General features: G+C 51.0%; 1 protein-coding gene across 2 annotated transcripts in view; it reads right to left on the reverse strand.

Annotated features, from left to right (window-relative positions):
• FAM171A1 (family with sequence similarity 171 member A1) overlaps nt 1-22,495 on the reverse strand; it is a 79,204-nt gene that overhangs the window by 27,297 nt on the left and 29,412 nt on the right. For both annotated transcript variants that reach the window (XM_054161052.1, XM_054161051.1), the window contains 2 exons: nt 10,880-11,107; nt 3,550-3,642 (listed from right to left, as the gene is read on the reverse strand). In XM_054161052.1, the coding sequence (XP_054017027.1) occupies nt 3,550-3,642; nt 10,880-11,107 (321 nt within the window). The remainder of the gene's footprint in view (nt 1-3,549; nt 3,643-10,879; nt 11,108-22,495) is intronic.

The following is a 22,495-nucleotide window of genomic DNA, read 5'->3' on the forward strand; positions in this document are numbered from 1 at the left end:
TCAGCTCTTCAGATGGGTCTCCCCAAACTGGGCAAGAGACTTCAAAGGGGCAGAAGACCAGGAGCAACCAGAAAAAAGCTTATGAGGAAAGCAGCTACCAAGGCTTTTGCCTACTCTCACAGAAGATAACCCAATGTACTCCTTCAGAAGAGGTCACAAAGGATTCATAGATTCACAGAATCCTAGAATAGGTTGGGTTGGAAGGGGTCTTCAAGATCATCCGGTTCCAATCCCCTGCCATGGGCAGGGACACCTCCCACTAGTCCAGCTTGCTCAAGGTCCCATTCACCCTGGCCTTGAACACCTCTGGGAAGGGGGCATCCAGGATTTGGGAGTATGTTTGGAAATAGACTTATTGAGGGAACTGGAAGTGGTAAAATGGAGAGAAAGGCTTGTGCTGACCAGAGTCTTCAAGTATTTTTTACCAAGTCAGCACTTGCTGAAGGCTGAGAGTGGATTCTTATTGCTCCTCTACTGAAGAGTTTTGGCTTCTAAACCCCAAATGCAAGCATAAGGCTGGCCTGTGAGCTCTCTCCACCTGGTGAGAGGTAACAAGAGATAAAGGACCACTGAGTACTGATCTTGTCTCCTTCAAAGCTCCTCTTGTCAACACACTGGCCATGATTCAAATGCTGTCAGCTCTAGCTGGCCACCTGAAGATGCACTCACCTCAAGAAGTAAGGACTGTAAGGGACTTCTTGTCACACTGGATGCATGACCATGCTGGCATCTAAGCTTTGATCTGTGTGAAGTCCAATGTGAAGTGTAGTGGGTTGAGAGAGAAGGCCCAGCTTTCTCTCCCCCACTAAGAAGGAATAAAAACCCTACAGCTAGCTCAATTTGTGCTCTGATGGCAGAGGGTACCCACACAGCTCCCATTCACTGCAGGCTGAATCCAGCCTGTCCCTGTCTGAGATGAACCAACTGAGATGACCCCGTGGCCGGCCAGCCGTGTCCCTGGCAATTACTGAGGGAGCAGAGCAGCAGGCTGCAAAGCCAGCAGGAAAATGGAGCTGGCTGCTCCAGCACAGGCAAGCTGCTGCAGTGCAGAAGCAGCTGCTTGCTTGATTCATTATTCAAAAGCCATTGGTAACTCGTTGTCACGGACAGGTCTCACTGTGCCTTCAGCTGGGGCTTCCAGCAGCATTCCCAGTTTGTTCCTGCTGTAATGAGCTCTGCTTTGCCCTTGCTTTTGCACGAAGGTGACTCCTGGTCAGCTCTTCTGAAGAAGGGCAACGTTGCTGGCAAATGAAGAAGTAACAGAGCAAAACTAGGTCGACAAGGAGTTCAGATGGAGACTAGAGAGGCTCCATTCAAGCACTGGAACAACGTCTAGGCTGCCTTTCACTTAGGCTTCATCACAAGAGAGCCCCCAAGGAAAGGAGCGTGGCTGGGACTATCAACTGGATTTTACTGGGCAAGGCTGAGAGTTCCAGTCTCAACTCCTAGAGTGCTCTGGCTGCCACATTCTTCCTTTACCCTCTTTCTCTGCTCTACCAGCAGGACCAGTTACATCAATATGCTGGGAACACAATGGATCTGTTCCAGGCGGGAGCGGGTAGGGGGGAGGGTAGGGTGAGGGGATGATGATGTGGAAAACAGTGTCACTGGCTGTTAAATGTCCCTCTAGCCCTTTAACATCCCCATTTTTGTGAAGAAAGGAAGCTGTAAGCATGAAAAGATTGTTCTTTTTAAGTTAATTGCATAATATCAGCACATTTGCATAAGAATACGAGTCCTGAATGCACCCTGCTAGCAGAACGCTGCTGGCAGGGCTTTCATGTGCTGTCTGCTGGCATCCCTGGTGGGTCAGCACCCTCCACCTCATTTACCCCATTAGACAGTAGCAGCTCTCAGACTGCAGAACACACCTACAGCAGCAGTGCTGCTCTCCAGCTCCTCCTGAGCACGCCACCAGTGCTTTTTCAGCTTCACTTTGGTCCATTGCTAACATTAATGAAAAACCCTATTGTGTCTGGGTGGCTTCGAGCCGTAGAGGAGACATCAGGAAGGCATAATTGCATTCTGTTCCTCCAGATGGGACAAGGTTATCCTGGAGTGGTGTTGAAGGTGGTATTGCCCTGCTTGTGAACTCTCTGGTACGGTTTTAAATCCCACAATGGCTCAGGTTGGAAGGGACCTCAGAGCTCAACTGCTCCAACCGCCTCACCATGGGCAGGGACACCTCTCAACTAGACTCTGCTGCTCAAGGTCTCATCCAACCTGACCTTCAACACCCCCAGGGAGGAGGCAGCCTATTCCAGTCTCACCACCCTTGTACTGAAGAACTTCTTCCTCAGATCCGGTCTAACTCTGCTCTCCCTCAGCTTCAAACCATTCCCTCTTGTCCTGTCTCTAGACACTCTCAGGAAAAGTCCCTCTGCAGCCTTCCTGTAGGATCCCTTCAGCCTTCTCCAGGCTGAACAACTCCAGCTCCCTCAGCCTGGGTGCTCCAGCCCTTGGATCATCTTCACGACCCTCTTCTGGACTCACTCCAGCAGAGTGTTTGGGACACCAGAACTGGAGGCAGGATTGGAGGTGGGGTCTCAGCAGAGCAGAGTCCAGGGGCAGAATCCCCTCTCTTGCCCTGCTGGCCACACTCCTCCAGATGCAGCCCAGCACACAGCTGCCTTCTGGGCTGCATGGGGGCACTGCTGGCTCCTGGGAAGCTGCTCAGCAACCAGCACCCCTAAGGCTCTTTCTGCAGAGCTGCTCTTGACCCTCTCTGCACCCAGCCTGGATTTGTGCCTGGGATTGCCCAGACCCAGATGAAATGATGGCAGTTGTAATGCTGGTGAAGGGGACCCAGCTTGTGCTCCCAGGAAGGGGATCCCCTTACTTTGGCTCACCAAGCTATCTTTAACCACTCCTGTCCCTTAGTTGCCAGACTTACCTCAGCCTTCAGAGCGGCTGGGCTAGGTTAGCTCAGATCCCTGGGTCAGCTGAATGTTTGGCTCTTGACTGTGCATTTCAGCAAGCACAGTGTTCACCTGACTGATCCTGCAGCTGCCTTGTGCAAAGGTGAGTTGGGTTTTACTCTTCCAGTTCAGTGGCTTTCACCCTGTGGTGTCTGAGTTGACTAAGGGCTCCAGTACTTGACAAAAGCAAGTTTATACAGGGGATAGCACAATGCAGACAGCAGAATTGTTCTGGGGTTTTTATCCCCTGCATTTAAGGCATTCACTGTAGGAAGCAATAAAAAATAAACCCAAAACATTCTTAAGACAGTAAGAACTTCAGAAAATATTTGCTGCAAGGATGATCAAATGGGGCTAGATGAAAAAACATCCAACACAGAGTGAAAGAAATGTGATCTCTAGTTCTCAGGTGGCACACCCAAGTCCACACTTGTTCACTCCCACTTGGGGATGAATTCAGCCATTGATCAGCTGATGAAACCACCCCCCCAGAGGAGCACTCCCTGGGGAACTCAGAGCAGCTCCCCATGACAGAGCAGCCTCCCCCACAGGGCAGAGATCAGCAAGCATGGTGCCTTTCGCTCTGTAACACTCCAGTGTCAGCTCTGACTTCCAAAGAGCAGCAGCATACCTTGAAATCCTGAGACTATCTGGACTACATCGTCATAGACCATGAGGGTGGCCGAGCGTTCGGGGAGCAGGCCGAGACTCAGCGAGGAGAACACTGCGGGAGAGAAGGGGTTAAGTGGGACAGACTTCAATCCTTGTCAGCACAGCAACAGCAGCACTCATTTGTTCCACAGTTTGGTGCAAGCAGGACACCCAGGCTATTAAAATCCTCTTGCATGTGTGACAGAACCCCCACAGGCATTGTCTACACCAAAGCATTCCAGGGACAGAGGGCTGCACAGAGCCGGGGGGCAAGTCCTCCTGCAAGTCCTGCAGGGGAGCTGAAGTGCAGAAGAGTGCAAAGCAGGGTTTGGGGTCACCATTTCCAGCTCCACAGAGAGCTGACTGACTGCATCCCTTCCCTGTTCAAGGGCTGAGCTTCTCACCACAGGAAGCCTGGGATGGAAACTCACTTGGAGATACTTTGAGGTGACAGAAAGACAAAGTTTGATGAACAGCTCTGCACAATGTGCTGTAAAACACAGCATGTCCTCACTGAGTCACCAACTGCACCACACCAGAGCTGTACACAGCAAAGCACTGTCAGTCATGGGGTGATGCAAAAGGGGACTGGCATTTGCTGCAAGTACTCTGCCTGCAAGGACCTCCTCAGCCCTTGAGCACTGACATTCCTTACAGGGGATGCACACAGAGCTCTGGGCAGTGAGGAATATGAAGTCATTTCATGTCAAGTTCTTCAGATCCAGAAGACCAGAAGTGTGTCCAGAATTAGCCCAGAAGAGCAGCAAGAAGCAGTCCTGCCAGCTGCTCATGCATGGTTCTCAAAGACTGAAGGTGTTCTGCTGAGACCTCACCTCAAATGCTGCCTCCAGTTCTGGGACCCCCAAGACAAGAGAGACATGGACCTGCTGGAGCAGCACCAGAGGAAGGCCATGAAGGTGATTCAAGGGCTGGAGCACCTCTGCTGTGAGGACAGGCTGAGGGAGCTGGAGTTGTTCAGTCTGGAGAGGAGAAGACTAGAGGGGGACCTTAGAGCTGCCTGCCAGTACCTGAAGGGATCCTACAGGAAGGCTGCAGAGGGACTTTTCCTGAGGGTGTCTAGGGACAGGACAAGGGGGAATGGTTTGAAGCTGAGGGAGAGCAGGGTTAGACTGGAGCTGAGGAAGAAGTTCTTCAGTAGGAGGGTGCTGAGACTCTGGAATGACTGTGGCTGCCTCCTCCCTGGGGGTGTTGAAGGCCAGGTTGGATGAGGCCTTGAACAGCTGAGTCTAGTTGAGAGGTGTCCCTGCCCATGGTGGGGAGGTTGGAGCAGGTGAGCTCTGAGGTCCCTTCCAACCTGAGCCACTCTGATTTTCTTTGAAGCACATCTTCACATCAGACAGCTCAGTGTAAATAGCACCAAGGCCACACAGTTACAAACTGTGGCTGTCTTTACCCCAACCACTTAACTGGTCTGAAGAAAGCCAAAATAATTTAGACAGCCTGGGGAGCTCAGAACAATAAACCATGCCAACATCTTCCATATGTGCCAAACCAGAATGCCTACACACCCCCTACGCCTCCCTTGGGCTCTCCTGCCCAATCCCATCTCAGCAAGACAAAGGCAGAAAGTCCCAGTTTTTCAGGTCAGAAGGGTGCTGTGATGATCCACTTTTACACCTGTGTAACTACAGATTCCCTGAATTAATCACAGAATTGCTTGGCTTGGAAAAGGCCTCTGAGATCATCAGGTCCAACCATCAACCAAACCATGGCCCCAGGTGCTATGGCCATAGGTTTCTGGAACACCTCCAGGGAAGGGGGCTCCACCACCTCCCTGGGCAGCCTGTGCCAATCCCTGACCACTCTTGCAGTGAAGAAGTTTTTCCTCATCTCCAACCTAACCCTCCCCTAGCACAATTTTAGGTCATTTTCTCTCCTTCTATTACCTGATCCTAGGGAGAAGAGCCAAACCCCCACCTGGCTCCAGCCTCCTCTCAGGGAGCTGTAGAGAGCAATGAGGTCTCCCCTCAGCCTCCTCTTCTCCACACTAAACACCCCCAGCTCCCTCAGCTGCTCCACACCAGCCCTGTTCTCCAGCCCCTTCCCCAGCTTCCTTGCCCTTCTCTGGCCCTGCTCCAGCCCCTCAATGTCCTTCCAGGAGTGAGTGCCCCAAAACTGAACCAGCACTGACTGCCCCAGATCCAATAGCTGTGCCACACTAGAAAACACATAGCCAAGGCAGCCAGATCTCCTGTAAAGGTGTCCCCTGGTGAAGAACATCCCAACACAGCCATGTTCCAGTAGGTGGCTGAGAGCAGGTCAGCAATGTTCTTCTGAGGTAGTACTCCAGCCAGATGACCTTTCCGTATGAGCCTGCCAGACAGAAGAGCTCTTGTCCCTTCCCTGTTCTCCATGAAGGTATTGCTGGACTCTGATCAGATTCCCCCATGGGCTTTCTCTCTGGTGAACACAATAAATTAAGCTCTTCTCAGCATTTCCTGGAAGCCACATTTCCCTGTTTTTTAATCACACCTGATGTAATCCTTAAACACTTCTCTTGAAGCATGGATCCAGAGTGGGCACATGTACCCCTGAGTGGCTCTAACAGGGGCAAGCTCTGCAATGCCACACTTTGCCTTCTCAGGCTTTATTTTACAGGCACAGACCAGATCACAGAATGGTTTGGGTTGGAAGGGACCTCCAAAGTCCAACCCCCGGCACTCAGCAGGGACATCCTCCACTAGAGCAGTTTGCCCAGGGCCACATCAAGTCTGATCTTGAATGTCTCCAGTGATGGAGCCTCAACCACCTCCCTGGGCAACCTGTTGCAGTGTTCCAGCACCCTCATGGTGCAGAGCTTGTTCCTCACATCCAATCTCAATCTGCTCTGCTCTCATTTCAGACCACTGTCCCTTGTCCTGTCCCTGCAGGCCTTGGCAAACAGTCCCTCTGCGGCCTTCTTGTAGCCCCCTTCAGGAACTGGCAGGTTGCTATTAGGTGTCCCTGGAGCCTTCTGTTCTCCAGGCTGACCAACCCCAGCTCTCTCAGCCTGTCCTCACAGCAGAGGTGCTCCAGTTCCATGATCATCTTTGTGGCCTCCTCTGGACCTGCTCCATCAGGTCCATGCCCTTCCTGTGTTGAGGGCTCTAGAGCTGGACACAGCACTGCAGGTGAGATCTCAGCAGAGCAGGGGGGCAGAATCCCCTCTCTCCATCTCCTGACCATGCTGCACTGGATGCAGTCCCCCAGGCTGCCACTGGCCTCTGGGCTGCAGGTGCACAGCTCTGCTTTCCTCAAGTGCTGCAGTGGAAGATTATCTTCAATCATTCATCTACCAGGCCTCCCATGCCTTCTGCAGGGTCACTGCTTTCCAGACAAGCTCTTCTCTCCCCCAGACACCCCCAGCATCCTCTGTTTCTACAACCACATCTCACCACACTGAATACCAAGGTCTGCTCTGCCCTTACCAGCTGGTCTGAACTGTGCTGCCTCAGCAACTTCCCTCTGTGGCAGACACTGCTCCAGAGGTGTCCTCTTTACTGTGCACTACCTTTTCTGTTCTTCACATTACTTACAAAGGAAAATCTGCACACAGCTAAGAGCAAAGAGAGTATCACACCTTCCACCACCAACACTTCAACTCAAGGGATGGTAAATTAATGAACTGCTAATAAGTGGAGTCATAGCTCTGCTGATAAACAGTTTAATGGAAAAAGAGATCTTCATCTTTTCCTCCTCCCATTTATCACTATGTAAATAAATAATCCTCTTGCTTAAGTGGTGAGGAGCTAGCAATTCTTCTGGTTAAACCGAGCACAGTTCTGCCAAATTCTGAGAGCAGAAAAACCTGTCTGCTTGCTCCTCAGAGCAGCTACACAACACCTCACATTCAGTGGCTGTGCAGCTTTTCAGCAAAGGCTGTAACTCAGACAAAGAGACTGTGGCAGGCACATGGGATCCTACAATGGGTATCCAGTCCAACCCCCCTGCACTCAGCAGGGACATCCTCCACTAGAGCAGCTTGCTTAGAGCCTTCCCCAGCCTCACCTTGAAGATTTCCAGGGATGGAGCCTCAACCACCTCCCTAGGAAATCTGTTGCAGTGTTCCAGCACCCTCATGGTGCAGAACTTGCTCCTCACATCTAACCCAAATCTGCTCTGCTCTCATTTCAAACCATTGCCCCTCATCCTGTCCCTGCAGGCCTCTGCAAACAGTCCCTCTGCAGCATTCTTGTAGCCTGCTTCAGGTACTGGCAGGCTGCTGTTAGATCTGCCTGGAGCCTTCTCTTCTGCAGGCTGAACAATGCCACGTCCCTCACTTAGCCTGCTCTCATAGCAGAGGTTCTCCAGCCACCTGATCATCTTTGTGGCCTCCTCTGGACCCACTCCATCAGGTCTATGTCCTTCCTGTGTCAAGGGCTCCAGATATAGATAGAGGGCACTTCAAGACAGAGCTCTTAAATGGTTCTTGAAAGACTGCAGGCATCCTAGGCTGTTGTTTTTCAGATTGGCCAAGTATCATGGGCCTGAACTTTTTAGCTGTGTCCTTTCCAAGGAATAATTCAAAGAACAACCCCATTAAATCTGCATGGGGCATATCAAGTTGTGACTTGTTTATTTAATCAGAGAAGGGATTAAGTTCAAGGCAGGGAAAGCAAAGAGAAGGATTCTACTCCCAATTAAATCAATGGCAAACTATCTGCCAGTTGCAGTGGGGGAAGATCAGAGGTGAAAGAGATCCATTTGCTGAGCCAAGCTCACATTTCAGCCATGGAAAGAGGGATTTCATGGAAGCTGTATGCAATGACTGCCTCTAAACTTCAATGGCATGCCAAAATTACATTGCCATGTTTGATTCCCTTCCCTCAAAATCAGTATTTAAGGAAAAGCAACAAGCATAAAAAAAATCCCCCAAAAACCTAACCAAGCAAACTGCAGGCCATGGCAGAACAGGTCACATTCAAAAGATCTAGGGTGTGAGTCAGAAAGATGAGACACAAGGCAAGAAGAGCTTCAGGCAGAGAAGGTTGTTGGATGCTTCAGTCAGTCAGGATTGTGTATTAAAGAAGTTCTTGAAATATGCTGAGGAAGTTGCATTTCATCCTATCTGAAGAGGAAAAAAACAGCAGAGACTTTCCTACAGAGAGTCACTGAACAGCTATGGCTGGAAGAGACCTCTGGAGGGCCAGTTTGAGTCCCTCTAAAGATGGAGATTTCACAAATAGAAAAAGATTTCACAACTCTTCTGGGCAACCAGTGTCCCTAAGTGACTACTGATGCTGTAAAGAATTGTTTCCATCTCTTGATCTGAAACTCCCCTTGCTGCAATTCAGTTGCTTCCTACCCTTCCACTGTGTACCTGAGAGCCTGCCTTAGCCTTCACTATAGGTTCACTAAGCAGCTGGAAAATGAAGCAGAGGACACATAGAAGAAGTCAGCACATGTGTCCAGTTCTGGGCCCCTCAGTCTAGGAAGGATGTTGAGTTGCTGGAACATGTCCAGAGAAGGGCAACAAAGCTGGGGAGGGGTTTGGAGCACAGCCCTGTGAGGAGAGGCTGAGGGAGCTGGGGTTGCTTAGCCTGGAGAAGAGAAGGCTCAGGGGAGACCTTATTGCTATCTACAACTACCTGAAGGGAGGTTGTAGACAGGTGGGGGCTGGTCTCTTCTCCCAGGCAACCAGCCCCAGAACAAGAGGACACAATCTCAAGCTGTGCCAGGGGAGGTTTAGGGTGGATGTTAGGAAGAAGTTCTTCACAGAATGAGAGATTGGCCATTGGAATGGTCTGCCCAGGGAGGTGGTGGAGTCACCATCACTGGAGGTGTTTAGGAGGAGACTGGATGGGGTGCTTGGTGCCATGGTTTAGTTGATTAGATGGTGTTGGGTGATAGGTTGGACTCGATGATGTCAAAGGTCTTTTCCAACCTGGTTAATTCTATTCTATCTTATCTGAAGCAAACAAATGGAGATAAGTAACCAGCAAGTTGAAATGCCTAATGCATTACTCTGAGTTTGAAGGGATTCAAGTTCCCTTCCCCATCTGAAAATATCTTTGCTGCTTGACCCTGCTACAAGTCACAGGATCCCTGTGGCTACACTGATGTCACTGATAAATAAAATGGAACCAAGGCGTGAGGCTGAGTGCTGCTCTGTGATCAGCTGCACCCTTCAAATATCAGAACATTTAAAACCTGCCATGGCTTTGACCCAGGCTAATTATCAATACTTGGCTGTGCCTTGGGTAGAATGCAAGCCCTGGACCATTCCCAAACTCCTTGGACCCCACTTGTGGCTGGGGATTAGAGGGAAGGCAGATGAAAAAAGGGGATATGATCTTCACCTCGATGTTACATCTCAGGGTCTGAAAACCACTCTCCACTTTTCTATTCAGCAGCACAGAAATAGTCTTCATGACTCAGTTTCCCCTCCTGTACAACTAACAGCAAGCCATCCAAAATCCAGAGGCACTCTAAAAAAAGCCTGCAAAGCTTTGTTGTGTTATTCTCCCACTGCTAATTAAGTCAGAAAATAAATCCTTATACCTGGATATCACACCTTTAGATTAAAACTGTGCCATAGACACAGCCACCAACTGAAAGGCGTTTGTGTACCACAGCCTCTGGTGCAATGGCTGCTGCTCCACCTTTGCTGCTGAAGCAAAGCACTTGGAAAGGGAGTTCAGAGAGTTCTGAGGTTTGGGTTGGAAGGGACCTCCAAAGGTCATCTAGTTCAACCCTCCTGCACTCAGCAGGGACATCCTCCACTAGAGCAGCTTGCTCAGAGCCTTCTCCAGCCTCACCTTCAATATCTCCAGGCATGGGGCCCCAACCACCTCCCTGGGCAGCCTGTTGCAGTGTTCCAGCACCATCATGGTGCAGAACTTGCTCCTAACATCCAATCTAAATCTGCTCTACTCATTTCAAACCATAGTCCCTCGTCCTGTCCCTGCAGGCCTTGGCAAACAGTCCCTCTGCAGCCTTCTTGTAGGATCCTTTCAGGTACTGGAAGGTCATTATTAGGTCTGCCTGGAGCCTTCTCTTCTCCAGCTGAGTTCCTACCTAGTGAAATATGTGGAGGAGCTCTGTGTTGCCTGTGGAGCTGTAAGAGCACCATCAGATGTGTGAAAGCTGCTGTAGCACCATCCCCAGGACAGCCAGGAGCAGAGCAAATCTCTGCACAGCTTTGACGCCACCGTTTCATTGAGAAAGAAGCCTTGGGGGCTTGGGGGGTTTGCCAGGCACAGATGTTCCTCCTCCCACCCAGGTCAAGCATCAACCACGCATCATACAACACTGGGGAACTTCCTTGAGATGCAAAATCTTACCTCAGAACAAAAATAAAGGTCTCTTACCAGGCAGCCTTACAGGTTTCCAGGGTGCAGAGTTCGGCACATAGGCATGTTTGCTGGCAGTCACTGTCAGCTGGCTGCCCAGCTTATACTGAAACTTGAGGAAGGCAGTGCCATCTGCTCCTGAGGTCCCAGATGCAATGGAGATCTGGTTGGTAAAAATCTCAATGAAGGCTTCAGTTACTGGCTGATGGGTGCTGGCATCGCTGACGTGGACCTTCAGTGTCACTTCTGCAACAACAAAGCACCACAGCAGTTACCACTCAGAGAGCTCCTGCAGCAGACAGTAGCTGCAATGTGCTGCCACACCAATGCCCACAGACCCCTGACCCTTGACACTTGGGTGCCAAGCAGCACCTCCTGTCCTGGCCAGCAGCTCTCCACCCCTGCTGCAGATTCTGCCACAACCCAAACCAGGTCACAAATCACTGCCCCACTGCTAACTCCAGCTGCAGAGGCATCTTCATTCCACCTGTGATCACAGAATGGTAGGGGTTGGAAGGGACCTGCAGAGGTCATCAAGTCCAACCCCTCCTGCCAGAGCAGGATCACCCAGAGCAGGTCACACAGGCACACATCCAGGTGGGGCTTGAAAGTCTCCAGAGAAGGAGACTCTACAACCTCTCTGGGCAGCCTGCTCCAGGGGTTCCAGCACCCTCACACCAAAGTTTCTCCTCATGCTGAGATGGAACCTCCTGGGTTCCAGCTTGTACCTGTTGTTCCTTGTCCTATTACTGGGCACCACAAAAAAGAGCCTGGCACTTTCATCCTGACACCTACCCCTCGGATATTTATAGACATTGACTTGATGTGGCCTTGGGCAGCCTGATCTAGTTGTAGGTGTCCCTGCTGCACGCAGGAGGGACCTGTGAGGGTCCCTTCCAGCCCAGGGCAATCAGTGAATGTGTGAACTCTCTGTGGTGTCCCTGCCTCTGCTCCAGCCAGCCTCCTCCACCAGCAGTGAGGACAGGGAGTGACTGGAAGCAGGCTGTGATCCCTGTCACCTCTTCCCCACACCACCTCTCTGTGTGTGGCAAAGGAACAGAGGAAACCTGCTGTGATGGAAACCCAGGCAGAAAGTGTGCAATGGAGCAGGCTGTGGAACAGAGCTGCAACCCTGGTGGGACAGACTGCCCCAGGTGGCACAGAGCTTCCATGGGGATGTGCAATCCCACAGGCTCAGGCATGCTCAAAGCACAGGATGACCCGGTGGGGTGCAGAGTGCCAGCAGTGAGGAAGAGGAGAATGCCCCTCCCCTGCCTCCCTGTTCCCTGGCCCTTTCACCAAAGGGACAAAAACATCACAGCCCCCACCGGTGCCTGCCAGCCCTGACACCACCACATTACTTGTCCCCTCCTACAACTGGTGGGCAGGAGAAGCAAAGAGGTGCTGGTCAAGGCAGCCAGGAGACTCCTCCATCTGCAGCCATGCAGGCAGGAGCCAGCACAATGGGCTGCACTTTCCTGGAGCAGTCTTTCCAGCCACAGGGGCTTGCTTAAGTGCTTCCAGATGTGCAGCATTTGCCCACTCGCAGCACTCCTCGGACTGAAGCAGGCATTGTGTCACCAGGCTTTTGTTACACCAAGTTGCGTGGCTTGTGCAAGACAGTCCCTCTGGAAGGCATTCCTCTACAGCTACATTACTGGCTGCCCCTCCAAGAGCTCCTCTGCCTCCTGCTCCACAGCAGCAGCTGTTGCCTTTCCTCAGAACTCTGACTTCAGTGCAGCGTTGTGCTGAAAAGAGCCAGCAACAGCCCAGTGCTTCCACCCAGCCCCTCCCTGGATCTTCTCACTCACACCTGCCCTCTTTTCCTGAGTGAGCACCTCCTGCCCTCTCTCCTCCCCCATGCTCCCCTTTCTCTCCTTCTCACCCTCACCCTTTTGCAGACAACACAAAGCTAAGTGGTGTGGTTGGTAAGACTGAAGGTTGGGATGGGGCCATCCAGAGGGACCTGGACAGGGTGAGAGGTGGTTGAGGAGAATCTCATGAGGCTCAGTAAGGAGGTTCTCATGAGGCGAAGTGCAAGACCCTGCACCTAGGTTAGGGCAATCCTAGGTATCAATCCAGGCTGGGGGTGATGAGATTGAGACCAGCCCTGCAGAAAAGGACCTGCTAGAGTGGGTCCAGAGAAGACCAGAAAAGTCATCAGGGGGCTGGAGCACCTCTGCTATGGGGTCAAGCTGAGGGAGTTGAGGTTGTTCAGCCTAGAGAGGAGAATGCTCCAGGAAGACATTAGAGCTGCATTTCAGTATCTGAAGGGGACCCACAGGAAGGGTGGGGAGGGGCTGTTCAGAAAGGCTTGGAGTGACAGGATGAGGGGCAATGGTTTGAAACTAGAGCAGGAGAGATTCAGATTGGACATCAGGAGGAAGTTCTGCACAGTGAGGGTGGGGAGACACTAGAGCAGGTTGCCCAGGGATGTGGTAGTGGTCCCATCCCTGGAGACATTCAAGATCAGCCTTGCTGTGGCTCTGGGCAGCCTGACCTAGTTGGAAATGTCCCTGCTGAGTGCAGAGGGGATGGACAAGAGGACCTTTGAAGGTCCCTTCCAACCCAATGCAATCTGTGAATCCTTGGAAGTTCTGCTGTTCTTGCCTGAAGCCCCTATCTCAGCTCACCCACCTCCCAAGGCAGTGGGTGATACTTTGCAAACTCATTTTGGTGTCAGGGGAACTCAGCCACTAAGCAGCAAGATGCTCCCACTCCACCTGCTGCTCCTTTCTGCTCAGGAAAGGGAGGACAACCTCCTCCTCCTCCTCTAGAGCTAAACCAATGCACTGATCTCTACAGACCAGCACTGCTACCAACCTGTAACCTTACTCCTGTGCACCAGGAGCTTTCAGTGCAAGCCCTGTGCCAACAAGACATAACACCAAGAAGAACAACAAAGAACTTCCCCAAATCTCTGCTGTGCACATCAGCAGTGCAAAGGCAGCAGTGAGAATGCACTGCAAGAGCAGAGGTGTTGTACAAGCTCTCAGGGCCTAACACCAAGATAGCAGCACCTGTCTCCTAGGGGCATTTTGGTCAGGAAGGTATCAAGCTATTTTAGAGGACCTTCTCTCTGAACCCCACAGCACAGAAATACAAATCTCAAGCAGCCCTGAACAAAAACCCCATTAGAGAAATTACTGATGAGTGCTTTACAGCTTGGCAATGGAGGGTGCCAGGTTGGAGGGGAGCAGCGTCAAGTTCATTGCAGCTATTAACCATCCTGGACTTGTGCCTAGCTTTGCATTTAATGGTCAAAGAAAACAATGAATATTGAAAGCCAGCACCCAGGCACTCTGATGTGCACGTACAGAACGCCTCCTCAGAAACCCTCTCCTGGCCACCAGGCAGCTGGGGGGACCTTAGGGTAGCCACATGGACCAAAGGGCTTGCAGTGACAGGAGGAGGGGCAAGGACTTTGAACTGGAAGAGGGGAGATTGAGACTGGAGATGAGGAAGAAATTCTTGACTGTGAAGGTGGGGAGACACTGGAACAGGTTGCCCAGGGAGGTTGTGGATGCCCCCTCCCTGGAGGTGTCCAAGGCCATGATGGATGAGGCCTTGAGCAAGCTGGGCTGGTGGGAGGTGTCCCTGCCCATAGCAAGGGGTTGGAACTGGATGATCTTGAAAGTCCCTTCCAACCCAACCCATTCTGTGACTCCATGAATTTGTCTGCACAAAGTGCACCTGTATTACAAATGTGGGGCCAGGAAACAGTGCCAGATTTTCAAGATGTGCAGGCACAATACCCAGCTCCAAATCTCTCCTGTTCATGGCTCCCACTCTGAGCTGGGACCACTGAAGAACAGATGGGGTTAAGAGTAACAGGTCATGCATCAATGAAAAAGCAAGGAACCAGGACAAGCTGAGCCTTGTGATGGGCAATTCAGTAACAGAATCATCAAATGGTTTGGGTTGGAAGGGACCTCCAAAGGTCATCCACTCCTACCCCCTGCACTCAGCAGGGACATCCTGCACTAGAGCAGCTTGCTCAGAGCCTTGGCCAGCCTTGAATATTTCCAGGGATGGAGCCTCAACTACCTCCCTGGTCAACCTGTTGCAGTGTTCCCACACCCTCATGGTGCAGAACTTGTTCCTCTCATCTAACCCAAATCTGCTCTGCTCTCATTTCAAACCATTGCCCCTTGTCCTGTCCCTGCAGGCCTCTGCAAACAGTCCCTCTGCAGCCTTCTTGTAGCCCCCTTCAGGTACTGGCAGGCTGCTGTTAGGTCCTGCTTGGAGCCTTCTCCAGGCTGAACAACCCCAGCTCCCTCGCTTAGCCTTTGCTAAAACAACCACAGAGAAGGAGCTGAGGAGCTCTGGCATATTAAATAGTAGTCAAAGAAGGTAAGAAATCAGAAGTATCAAATCTATTTAGTTCTTTACAGACATCCAGCATTCTAGAACAGAGACTGAAATCACGAAACAAAGACTGATCACATTTTCCTGTAGACAAACCCAGCTGCCTCTTCCCAAACAAGAGAGCTAACCATGGCTCTCTCTGGCAGGAAATTCCTTTATCCTTCACTCTGTAGCTATAGAAGGGCTTTTGTCTGCATCCTTCTTTCCCTGATAAGGAAGCAGGAGGATTTCCCAAACCCTGCTTCCACACAACTGACACAGGCCGTCATCCAGTATGGGAGACTCTTGTCCTGAAAGTGAACAGACTGGAACTGTTGTTGCAAACCCCAGACCTTAGATGAGACACCAGGTTCTCTCCCCACCTTTTTTAGTATTTAGGCTTGGTTTTCCCCAATTCCTTTCCATGCATCATCACCCTTGACATAGGTGTGAAATGCCTGGGACTTGCTTAATTCAGGGCTCTCTCCCACGCAGCAACAGCTTCTTTCTCCTTATCTCATGCAGCAGTGAAGTCATGCACAGGAACCCTGCATTATCAGAGCCATTTCCACAGCAACAGGATGATGATGAGCCTTCAACTGGAGAGAGATTGCTGAAGAAAATCTCCCCCCAACACTGAGTGATGAGAACAATCTAGAGACTATTATGAAAACTTAAACACATGCAGAAGCTTCAGAATTAAGATACACTCAGACACCTCTTGAACAACAGGAGGCCTGAAGAAGGGGAAAAGAGAGCAGAGCAAGGACAGCAAGAGAGCCAAGATCAGCCTGAGCTGCAATTCACAGGGAGCAAAGCATTAGGTACACTGAGAAGCATTTAATTAAAAAAAGCTGCTTAGAAGACTCATTATTAGCTAAGGAACAGATTCTTTAAAGTACCTGGCAAACGTTTGAGTCAGGGTAAAGCAGATCCATTCCTCTGGAGCTTGACAGCCTCCCACAGCAAGGAGCTCACACAGGGACTTGGAGAAGGAAGTGGGGGACTTGGGGGAGGCAGGAACTGGAAGCACTACAGAAGATGAAGTGCTCTGAAAGAGCTGGGTTCACTCTTCCACAGATCTGAGCGGCTGTTGTGCTCTCTGTTGGGTCTACAGGAAGGCTGGGGAGGGACATCAGGAGGAAGCTCTTCACAATGAGTGGTGAGACACTGGAACAGGCTGCCCAGGGATGTGGTGGAGGCCCCATCCCTGGAGACATTCAGACTTGATGTGGCCCTGGGCAGCCTGATCTAGTTGAAGGTGTCCCTGCTGACTGCAGGGGGAGTGGACAAGATGAGTTTTGAGGGTCCCTTCCCATTTGACGCAGCCTGTGACTCTGAATTTCCAGGGGATAAAGTACAGGCACAGATATCCTGTCCAGACAAGCAGAAAGCCTCTGTCCCTGTCTGAAAGCACAGCTCACAAATGTTGGGCTGTGCAGACATCTGGGAAACCCTACAAGGCTGCAGGTCCCAACACACAGTGGGGAGAGAGGATCAGAGGGAAAGCAGCAAAGACAGGGATCCATCCCACAGAGAGCAAGGCTGCTCTGTGTGCATGCTCAAATCTCTGTTCCTATGGCTCTTGCCTTGTCCTCCTTCAGCAACCACATCCTCCTGGTTTCCCAAACCAGGGCAAACCAAAACCACCAGTCACAGGTGAAACAGCTGCCGAAGTGCAGCTCCCACCCAGTCTTCTGGTTAGAACTTTATTGTCAGCTATATAAAACCCCAGCATCTCCAAGGATATAATTTTGGGAAAGGGAAATAAAAAAAGACCCAAAAAAAAGAGAAGCCTTTACACATTAGCATTCAAATCCAGAATCCCATCTGTCTCCTTAATCTGATTTTTGAGATTTTACTAAATCTGAACTTTCTCTGAGCAATCCTTCCTGTGCCATCTGCTTTAGGAACCACGCTGCAGCACAAGTGACCTTAAGACAACTATTAAGACAACTCTGCTCCTCACACTGCTGAGAGCCTCCAGCTTGGGAAGGGGTTGCTTCAGCACTGGTATCATCAGTGCTGTTTTCTCTAACTAAATCCTGACAAGTGAAAAGCAATTTAAAAAGAAATACAAACAAATCAACAACAAAAACCCTAAACAAACAAAAACAAATGAACAAGCAAACAAAAAGCCCAAAGCCAGTGATCTGATATGGAAAGAAAAGTCCTGAGTGATGAGGGAGAGCAGACTGCCAGCTCTCAAACACTGAGCTGAACAGGCTGAGAGAGCTGGATCTGTTCAGTCTTGAGAAGGTTTAAGGGAGACCTTGTCACCATGGTCCAGGACATAAACAGGAGCATGGAGACTCCCTTTTTCCAAGGAGTCCCAGGGGAAAGACAAAGGGTGATGGGGACAAGTTACTCCTGGGGAGATTGCCATTGGACTCCAGAAGAAAAGGTTTCCCCATGAGCACAGTTGGACATTGGAATCATCTCCCAAGGGAAGCAGTGGAGTCCCTGCACTGGGCAGTCTGCAGACTCAGCTTGGCAGGGTGCTGGGCCAGCTCAGTTCAGCTGCACTGTCACCTAGAAAGGTTGCATCAAATGAGCCTTGGGGTCCGTTTGAGCCTGACACACTGTGATTCTGTGACAGTCCTGACAATCTGGAAAGCAAAGATCCCAGCTGTCTCCAGGTGCCAGCCCTGCAGTGTGGCCCCCTGTGCCAGGCACTGCTCACTGACTCTGCTGCCATGGGGACCTCACTTGGGAATGGGCTGGCACGGGCAGCCTTCCCCACTTATCTTTTCCTCTGGAGGTCCCCAGTCCACAGACAATGTCAGGATATTACCAACGAAAGAGATATGTAAGTTATCTAAGTTATGATTAGAGAAAGCAAACTTCCTGCTCCTTCAAAACATGCCATTGCTGAGCTGTATTTAACAGTGCATCCTCTGCTCTGAGCCTGCTGGCAACACGCCTGGCTCTGCAGCAGCCTTTCTGCCTCCTAACCTTTCGCCCATCTGCGAGGTCACCCCCAGCCAAACAATGGGATTTGCATTTATCTGAAGGAAAACACTTTACTAGAACAAGGACTGTTCCCAGCCCCCAGCCACAGCGGCCAACTCCCTCCCTTCCAGCTCGCCCTCTCTTTCCAGCGTGCTGTGGCGGCAAGTAGGCTCTGCTGACATCCACGCTTTGGAAGTGCAGCCAAGTTCAGACACAGACAAAAGCAATGGCTACATGAAACCCCAGCAGACCCGTCCTCCAGACCCTGCACCAGCTTCATTGCCCTTCTCTGGACAAGAGACCCGTGGTGATGCTCCATCAATGCCCCTCACTGCCCTCATCTGAGCAGGCAAGCAGGATCCAGGCCTGTGGAGGCACTGGAGGCTCTTTCTCACAGAATCAGAGCTGCCAGGATTGGAAGGGACCTCAGGGATCCTCCAGTTCCAACCCCCACCCGACATGGGCAGGGGCACTTTCTGTTAGATCAGGCTGCCCAGGGCCCCATCCAGCCTGGCCTTAAAAACTTCTTTCTGCCCTTCTCTGCAGCACAGTTGACTCATCTGCATTTCTCATCTAACTCTGCTTGCCACTGCGAGCGCCTCAGGCACTGCTGCCACTGCAGCTCCTTCCTCTAGTGCTCAAGAATCTAATTTCCAGGTGACTGAAAGGGTTTATCTCAACTGAAATAATTAGGCTCGATCCTCAATATGAAAGTAAAGCAGAGCTAGCTGATAGGGAGGTCAGAGAGGTGCCCTTCTTGCCTTTTTTTCCAGCCTCAAAAAACATCTATTAATCACAGCGCCTGGAAACTAGAAGTATAAATACATTCCTGCATCTCCAAATGCACGCAGCTTTTCATGACAGCCACAGGAGGAACCCTGGGGTAAGAAGCAGGGCAGTTTCTGCCACACAACCATGGGCTCAGGGGCAGGGAAAGGCTAATAAAATAAAGACATTCCTCACCCCACTGCCCAGCGTTTACAGCGGGATTTGCATATCCTGACCTGCTGGAGCCTAGAGCGCTGCCACCAAAATTAATTTCTTGGGGGAGAGGGGGGGTGGGGAAAGGCAGGAATTTGCTTTAATTAAAAAAACAAAACAAAACAAAACAAAACCCAGTGAGAGCTCTCTGCATAATGCCCAGATGAGGCTCTGATACCCCATTGTTAAGTGATTAAAGAAGCATTTATAATTAACTTGAAACTCACAGGGCTCTGCAACTCATGAATAGCAATAGTTGCATTACCAGGTCTGCCTTTGATCTCTGCGGGAACTGTGCATGACACAAACTCGTTTCAGCTCCAAACCTTGTTTTTTAGACGTGCAACATAAAGATGCTGTCGTGGGGAGCAGCTGAAGTCGAGTTTCAAAGCCTCAGCTTGCCACACACATAATGCAGCCTTTACGAAGTGATCCCTGCCTAGAATCCTCTTGTTTTCCCTAATAGAGCCCTTTGAAACTCTGCTTGCAGATCAATAAGGAATGAGAAGTTAATGCACTGATCATTTCTCAGCTCCTGAGCTAAGATCTCTGCAGTGACTCAGCCCAGATCTCAGCTGAGCTGGCACCAGCAGCTCTGAAGATGAAACCACGCTGAGCTCAGCCTCAACTTCATACCTGCTGCATCAACAGGCTGGGGAGGGCAGGCAGGGGAAGCTGGGGTTTTGCTGAGCCAGCAGTGGATGTGCTGCATTCCCTTGGAACAACTCTTCCCTAGCTCTGTCACTAGCAGCATGCAGCAGATGCAGGGAGCTGAAAGCAGAGGTGCTGCAGGGTGAGGTGAGCCCAGGTCTGTACAGGGGGGCAGGGAGGAGAACACCTCTTTCTTTTCCCCATTTATCATGGAGTCACAGAAGGTTTGGGTTGGAGGGGACCTTCCATATCACCAAGCCACTGCCATGGGCAGGGACACCTCCCACCAGCCCAGCTTGCTCAAGGCCTCATCCAGCCCAGCCTTGAACACCTCCAGGGAGGGGGCATCCACAACCTCCCTGGGCAATCTGTTCCAGGGTCTCCCCTGCCTCAATGTCAAGAATTCTTTATTCCCAAGCAGCTTTAATTTGATGTTTAATCTCTATGTCCAGAGCTTGTGGTGAAAGCAAAACTAGCTGCCTCTGGAGCAGTGTATTTTTACTGGAGTAGTCTTCCCCCCTCAAACAAGTCTAACAGTTCAAACAAACCCAACTCAAGTGCCTCTCCATGTTGCCCTTGCAAGCTGCAGTGCAGACCTCCACATCCACCTCAGAACTCCACTGCCATAAACTGGAATAGGTACAGAGTCAAAATCTTGTGTCCAAACCTCACTCAGGCACTTGCACCTTCTCTCTTTTCAAGCTAAATAATCCATTTACATTCCCTTCATCCCTTGAAGGGGCCACCCCCAGCTGGCAGAGGAAAATGCAGCATGGGTGCAGCATGGCACCAAGCTCATCCCTCCAGCCTGAGCTCTGCAGGGTGAGGAGGAGTTCAGAGACTCCATGGCAATACCAGGAGCATCCCTTCCCTTCTCAGCTCAGTGGCTGTGGACTCCTGCTCCTTGCCTTGTGCCGCTCTGCTGTTCCCATAGCTGTGTCAGCTCCATTTGCTATCCCAGCACAGCAGCAGGCTGACAAGAGCAGTGGCTTGCTGCAAGCTTATCAGGTCGACCTGCTGAAGCAACACAGCCCCCAAAGCCACGAGCAGCGTAAGAGGCAGGTGTGGAGGCAGAGAGGCATGAAGATGCCAGCCAAGTGCAACACCGGTGCAGGAAAAGCAGGGAATGGGGATCACCTCTGCTGGTTCATGGGCAATTAGGTCAGCTCAGCTCTACCCAAGAGTCTTCCTCAGCTAATGCCACCCCTTGGAAGGCTGACTGTCCCCCTCTTGGCTTAGAAAAGCCTTAGGTGAGTGTATGAACAGTTGCGGTGGACCTTCTGCACCAGTCTCAAAACCCAAACTGAATCCCAAACTACTTCCTGACTGCAGCACCTCCATGACTGCTGTCATCCTGGCTCCGTAAGGACTGGATACTTGGGACAATGACAGGGAGGGCTTGACTCTGGCATAGGCACCATGCAGGGTTTTACAACACCTGAACACCCAAGAATGTCCACAGTCACCACTGGCATTTGTCTGGGTGGAGTGGGGAGGTGACTGCTGGCTCATGGTGCAGAACTTGTTCCTCACATCCAGTCTCAGTCGGCTCTGCTCTCATTTCAAACCACTGCCCCTCACCCTGTCCCTGCAGGCCTTTGCAGACAGTCCCTCTGCAGCCTTCTTGTAGCCCCTGTCAGGTACTGGCAGGCTGCTGTTAGGACTGCCTGGAGCCTTCTCTTCTGCAGCCTGTTTTGTATGGCTGTGCTCAATCAATGACCCCACACAACATTAAATAGCACAGCTGATATTAAGCATCAGAGCCTGCCACAGAGAGTCTGAGAGCACAGGACTTGGGTAAATGCTTGTTTGTCCATCTGACAACAGAGAATCACTGGAGCAGGCTGCCCAGACAGGTTGTGGAGTCTCCATCTCTGGAGACTTTCCAAACCTGCCTGGATGTGTTCCTGTGTGACCTGCTCTAGGTGATCCTGCTTTGGCAGGGGAGTTGGATTTATCTCTGAGGTCCCTTCCAATCCCTACAACTCTATGATTCTGTGTTAGGGTTTGGAAGGGTTCTCTAGGGATCGTCTGGTGCAGCCCCCCAGAAGGGTTATTGCTTAAACTCTGGCATAAACCCACCTCATATTTCTGGCTGCAAACATCACTCTACTCAAGCTCTCTCCCATAGCACAGAATTCCTCAAATTCTTTCAGGTTTCCTCTTCTGTTTCTCACACTCCTGCTGCGAACACCCACCTGTTTAGAAAGCACCCAGAGGGCTGCTGGCACTTTCAGCCTGGCAAGAATGCCCATGTCTCCATGAAGAGGCAGATGTGGGGAACTGAGCATTCCAGTGGCACACTCTGCTTCCCTGGCACAGGCAGCAACATCAGTATTTTGCAGGCCACTTAGTCTTGCATTAAGCAAGCATTTGGAAGTGCTACAACGCTTAAAACAAACAGCTGAGCTCCTGCAGAGTGCTGCACAGCCTACCTGCAACATTAAAAGGGGAAGCAGGGGGGAGAAATTTCTGAACAACCAAGTCACACCAGTGCTTAAACTTGTCCAGAGGAGCTGTGGTAACAGGATGTGCTGGGGGAGTCCACTGGGAAGCAAAAGGAAAAGCAGATACACAAACCAAACAGCCAGCTTCTGAAAGGGCAGAATCTGCATTTTGTGCCCAGGGTGACTGGGTGCAGGTGAAGGGTTTGTGTAGCATATGAACACAACCAGGCTCAGAAGCATAGAATGGCTTGAGTTG

The sequence above is a fragment of the Dryobates pubescens genome, chromosome 4 (assembly GCF_014839835.1).
Source record: "Dryobates pubescens isolate bDryPub1 chromosome 4, bDryPub1.pri, whole genome shotgun sequence".
Lineage (NCBI taxonomy): Eukaryota > Metazoa > Chordata > Aves > Piciformes > Picidae > Dryobates > Dryobates pubescens.